General features: G+C 43.5%; 1 protein-coding gene across 12 annotated transcripts; it reads left to right on the top strand.

Moving 5' to 3' along the window:
- The first annotated feature begins 476 nt into the window (after positions 1 to 476).
- On the top strand, positions 477 to 3,810 carry LOC103632686 (uncharacterized). 12 transcript variants are annotated; one of them, XR_004851495.1, is made up of 5 exons: positions 501 to 877; positions 2,967 to 2,994; positions 3,066 to 3,117; positions 3,198 to 3,280; positions 3,388 to 3,810. XR_004851495.1 is itself a non-coding variant. In XM_008654429.4 (4 exons), the coding sequence occupies exons 1-4, from the start codon at positions 491 to 493 to the stop codon at positions 3,589 to 3,591; spliced, it is 702 nt and encodes a 233-aa protein (XP_008652651.3). In that variant the 5' UTR covers positions 483 to 490; the 3' UTR covers positions 3,592 to 3,810. The 12 variants fall into 12 exon arrangements, 1 of the variants encoding a protein (XP_008652651.3); XR_004851494.1 differs by having other exon boundaries at positions 2,869 to 2,994; XR_556098.3 differs by lacking the exon at positions 3,066 to 3,117 and having other exon boundaries at positions 477 to 877; positions 2,967 to 3,065.
- The last annotated feature ends 1,307 nt before the right edge of the window (positions 3,811 to 5,117 follow it).

Raw genomic sequence — 5,117 nt, 5'->3', positions numbered from 1 at the left:
CCTATTCCACGCGCGCAGCCGCCGTCACTTCTCCCATGGCCGCCCCCTCCCTCAGCCGTGGAGGGTGCCGCCGCCACCTCACCCTTGGTGCTCGCCGAGCTCGCCCTTAGCCCTGTCGTGCCCCTGCGCTCGGTCCTCATTGGTTCCGGGGGAGGTGACGGAGCGGCGGCGGAAGAATTATCCCCGTCACCGTCTATCTCCTCTCGGCTCTCGCCGTCTCGCGTCATCGAACACCCGCCTTCCAGGGCGAGCAGACGTTGTCGGGCTCGTCTCCGGTGTTCGGCGTTGGAGTGGTACCGATCTTGATTCCCACTAGAAATTTTCTCTTACCCACCGCTCAAGCTACTCTCAGCCTTATCCCCACTAAAAATAATTTTGGTTTAATTATTATGAATTTAAGGGTTATTTAAAATATGATTTTGAATTTAGAAAAAAAGAAATAGAAAAAAAGAAAAAAAATAACCTAACTAACCCTTGGCCCATTAGGCCCATGAGCCGGCCGCCCCCTGCCCCTTCCCTAACCCTAAGCCGCCGCCCCTGGCTCCTAGCAGCCGCCGCCATCCCTTCTCCCTCTCCCTCCTCTCCTCTAGCTTCTCTCCCTCGCTTCCCTCCCCTGCAGCTTCCTCACGCCATGCTTCCGGACCCGCGCCAAGCCTTGGCCACGCAGCGAGCGCCCAACCCGACGCAGCCGCGACACCGACCCTGCCCCTCCCTGCACTCGACGCGCCTGGAGCCCCGCCAGCCGAGTACTGTGAAGCGCGCCACCGACCGGCATCCAGACCCGCGTCGAGCCCCAGCCCGACACCCCGGCTTCCCCGCGTCTACGCAGCAGCGCCCTGCTCATCCGCAAGAACTGGCAGCGAAGCTTGTCGTTAAGGTAATTCAGGATTTAGCTGTATTACTGCAAAATATTTTTGCCAGCCGTGCCACCACAGCCGCATCACAGGTGGGCCACCGCTTAACTCTATCCATTTTGCATCAACTTTTGCCCACTTCTGTTATCTACAACGAGTCCTTCCCTTACCCATGTTGGTTCACTGTCATACGCCATCCAACCACAGTTACAAAGCCCCAGCTAGACATAGGGAGTTAGGAGCTTAAAACACCATGAACTCCAGCTCTCCAAACTGAATTCGAACAGACTGAACCACGGTTTCAGGCACCTAGACTGAACCTCTACTGTTATCCTACCAAAATCTCACTACTTCAAGTGGTAACAAAGGGATCAACTTTAACACCAATTGTTTACCATATTATCCTCTAACTAATTGTTGTAGGGGCTGTAGGCCATAACACCATGAATCAGTCACAAAACAGCTCCAAAGACCGAATAAAACTCATTGCACCCACGTCAACTGAACAAAGTTCAGTTCTCTGAATCTAAACCTTAGGCCACACTGCATCCTTCCTGTTAATCCTCATTTTCTCACAAATTTCAATGACACCAGACCAACCCAGTTGGCCAAAAATGCTCCCCAACCATAGCACTATCAGGTTACTACAACAATCCAAGTCTAGCTCACACAGAACAAAAGTTACAAATGCTCAAAGTGAACCCAATCCACTGAATATCGTTTTCAGTTAACTGAAAACAAGAACCTGACGGAAAGCACTTTGGAATAGATTTACTCCCAACTTTGTGTAGCACCAAGCTAAGCACCTCTAAGTAAAGTTGTTCACTAATACTTGGTCTTTAACCTTGCTACACAAGGCATGTCTCACAACTGCATAGAATAGTCCCAAAGGAAGTTCAAAGTTGAGGCAACATGACTGAAATTCAGTCTGGATTACTGAACAACATGCAATGCTCTTTTGCCTGACAGCACAAATTTGTGCAGTTTGAGCATGCCGACCCCCTCCCCCTTGCTGTCCAAACTGAAACAAATTCAGCCCCACACGCCCAGTTACTGGATTGGCTTGGATTCCCCTTTCAACTACCAGCCTTCCGCATCTTAAAGCACAGCTTCAATTCACTAAAACAATGGGCGAATGGTTGCAGCGTGCAGAGCTTTCTGCTCCCAAAAACTGAATCCAGTTTCCAGTCACTTGAAACAGAATTCAGCACTAATCAACTGAAGACCTACCTTTAACCCCTTTGATCCTCACTAGTGCAAGCAATACATGCCAATCTTAGTTAACAAAGATTGTTCCCAACACATAGATTTAAATGTTTGCAGCAGCAGCCTTAGGTCAAACATTCATGGATCAAAAGTTATGGTGCTCCAAAATGGTGTGAAAATACAAGAATTCAGGTTCAGCTAGCTGAAACAAAAACTGAAATCAACACCAGACAGAGAGAGTTTGGGCACAATTTACTCCAAATTTGGTGCAGCACCAAATCAAACTTATTTAAGGAAACTTGTTCACTAACTTATGATCTCCAATGTTTCTATATAATTCATAGTTTAAGACCTAATGGAATGGCCACACAAGTGCTCTAAACAGGGCACCAATCGCTGAAATTCAGTTGTCTGTTAACTGAACAAAATTTAGTCCATGTAAACACTGACAGCCCACTTTTGAGTAACTTTTACTCCATGTTCTGGGTCAGATCAGGCCTAATGCACATAACGAAATTTGTTCACTGACATATGCTCTTCAACTCTCCTATAGCAACCATGGTCCAAAGCTGCCTAGAACAGGCAACACACAGCCCCAAAATGGCACTAAAAACACTGATTTCAGAATTAGGCAACTATTCGAAGTCTGAAAATCCAGAAGTCTGACAGTCCCACTTTGAACACCTTTTTCTCCTAGTTGCATATGGTTTTAGGGCTGCTACATTTCATAAACATTGTTCTCCTATAGTTACTCTACAGGTTTGTTATAGCAACTGTTTCCAAAATACTCATGGATTAAATGTTACAGGGATCCAAAAACAGATAAACAAAATTGTTTTGGGCTGATTCCAAAATGACCCAAATCTGAACTTTTGCAAGACATTAAGGAGTTCTTTTCCTTTTCAGGAGATATTAATCATGTGGAGATGCAGAGGTTTGTAAAACCTGTCCAACTAGGCTGCCCCTTCTGTTTTCATGTCCATACTAATTAAATTTGTACCGCAGGTTAGCTAGATCTCTACGTCAGTGCTTGATTTGATTTGTTTAACTTCCCATGGTAAAAGTTGCTCAGATCCCATGTAGTTCAGCTTTGTTTTCTTATAGATCAGTTGGATGTACTTGCTTTTTTGTATAAAGGATTGACGGAGAGGAAGCAAAAAATGACTGTATGGGAGAATATGCAGAAAGCTGAAGCAGAAGCAGCCATACAAAACCTTGTGGTGCGCTTGTTTTTCCGTTCTGAATTTATAACTCTTTTTTCCACTCTTCATTCCAGTTTCCTGGTTGGTAGGAGGTTTCATATCATCTCATACTTGTGATTCATCAGATAAAACTTGAAAAGAAAAGGCCATACTCGCTAGAGAGGATTTTCAACACCCTTAGGTCTGGCTCTCGGAAGACACAGGTGGTACGCAGTACATCAACCGCAAATCAGAATCAGCATATTTCCAGAACTATCAAAACGGCGCCAAACCTCAGCAAGAACGGTCAAATGAGTTCATTGAGTGGATGCTTCAGACAAGATCTATAGCATGGATCATAATCTGGATTGTCCTTAAGTTTTTATTGTGCTAGGGGAACATAAGAAAGTATGTAGAGCAAAATGAGAGGAGCTGTTGTTACCCTCAATTCTTTGTGATTATTGTGCTAGAGTGATGTAGTTGTTGGCTTTTGAACAATAGCTGGAGTGATATGAAACATTAGTGATCTAGTTGTGAATGATATTATAATTGTGATGGTTTTGTGAATATATAATTGTGGTGCTTTTGTGTTTATGTGATGGATCTATGACTGTGGTATACTGATTAACTGTGTATGTCTTTATGATTTGTGTATAAAAATCTGTGATTTATGGTGCTTAATTAAATGTATATTATTATTAATAAAAACTGTAAAAAGGGTGACTTTCTGTTGGTTGCTAAATGTATAGTATGGCAACTTACGGTTGGTTGCTAAATCTATAGTACAGCAACCCACGATTGGTCGCTAAATATACAATATTAGCAACGGACGGTCAGTCGCTAAAAAGATGTCGGTCGCTAAAGCCTTTAGCGACGGCACTTACAGCGACCATCCTTATGGGTCGCTAAAGGTTTTTAGCGACCAACCGTAGGTCGCTGAAGGCCGTTTTAGCAACCAACCGTAGGTCGCTGTAAGTGAACCGTCGTGTAGTGATTAAGTACGATGGAAATGGGGTGCGATCATTCATTCAGAAAATGACCTCCACCGTGTCTAAGCTAAACAAGTACCTTAAGCAAGATCTGCCTGAGGAGTTTGTAGTCCATGTGATCATGAAGTCTACCAAAGGAGTATGAGATGTTCCATGTGCACTACAACACATTTGTTAGTGACAAATGGAATGTGAATTTGTTGATGGCACGATGTGTCCAGGAGGAAGAAAGACTAAAGAGTTAGAAAGGTGATTCAGTCAATTTGAACAAACAAATCATCAAGAAACAATAGAAGAATTCTAAAAAGCCCTTCAAGAAGCAAGGCAGCCATATGACAAAGCGTCAACATGCACCAACAAAGCCAAGCAGTTTGAAAACTTCCTAGTACCTCCCGACACTTGCATGTACTGCAAGAAGACGAAGCACTACTAGAGAAAGTGTCCAGACTTCCTACAAAACTTGCTTGAGAACGGTAAGGATCAAGTTACCTTTGTAGATGGGTCATTGTATATAGATTATCCTAGTTATTCATGATGGATTGACTTAGGTGCAATTGTTCATGTTGCAAACACACTATAGGGATTTGGTACAAGCCAAAGGCTCCCAAAGGGCCAAAGGACAATTAAAGTGGTGAATAGAAGAGATGCAATGATCGAGGCCACCAGATATCTAGTTCTTACATTAGATGATGGTTTTGTTTTATTCTTACGAGATTTACTCTTTGTTCCTTCCTTAAGAAGGAATTTGATTTATGTGTCTAAGTTAGATGATGAGAACATTCATTGTCACTTCGACGACAAACAATGTATTATTCATGTTGATACTTAATAATGTGGGTCGCACCATCTAATGGGACATGCTTTATTTGCTTTCTCGCTGTGATATT

Source organism: Zea mays, chromosome 7 (genome assembly GCF_902167145.1).
Source record: "Zea mays cultivar B73 chromosome 7, Zm-B73-REFERENCE-NAM-5.0, whole genome shotgun sequence".
Taxonomy (NCBI): domain Eukaryota; kingdom Viridiplantae; phylum Streptophyta; class Magnoliopsida; order Poales; family Poaceae; genus Zea; species Zea mays.
Note: the sequence above shows the minus strand (reverse complement) of the source record. Positions and strands in the feature narration are given on the sequence as shown.

Coding starts and splice junctions, on each gene's coding strand:
- LOC103632686 (XM_008654429.4), top strand. CDS start 491: ATGAGCCGGCCGCCCCCTGCCCCTTCCCTAACCCTAAGCCGCCGCCCC. Junction 878..2,966: donor CAGCGAAGCTTGTCGTTAAG/GTAATTCAGGAT, acceptor TTTCCTTTTCAG/GAGATATTAATCATGTGGAG. Junction 2,995..3,197: donor AATCATGTGGAGATGCAGAG/GTTTGTAAAACC, acceptor TTTTGTATAAAG/GATTGACGGAGAGGAAGCAA.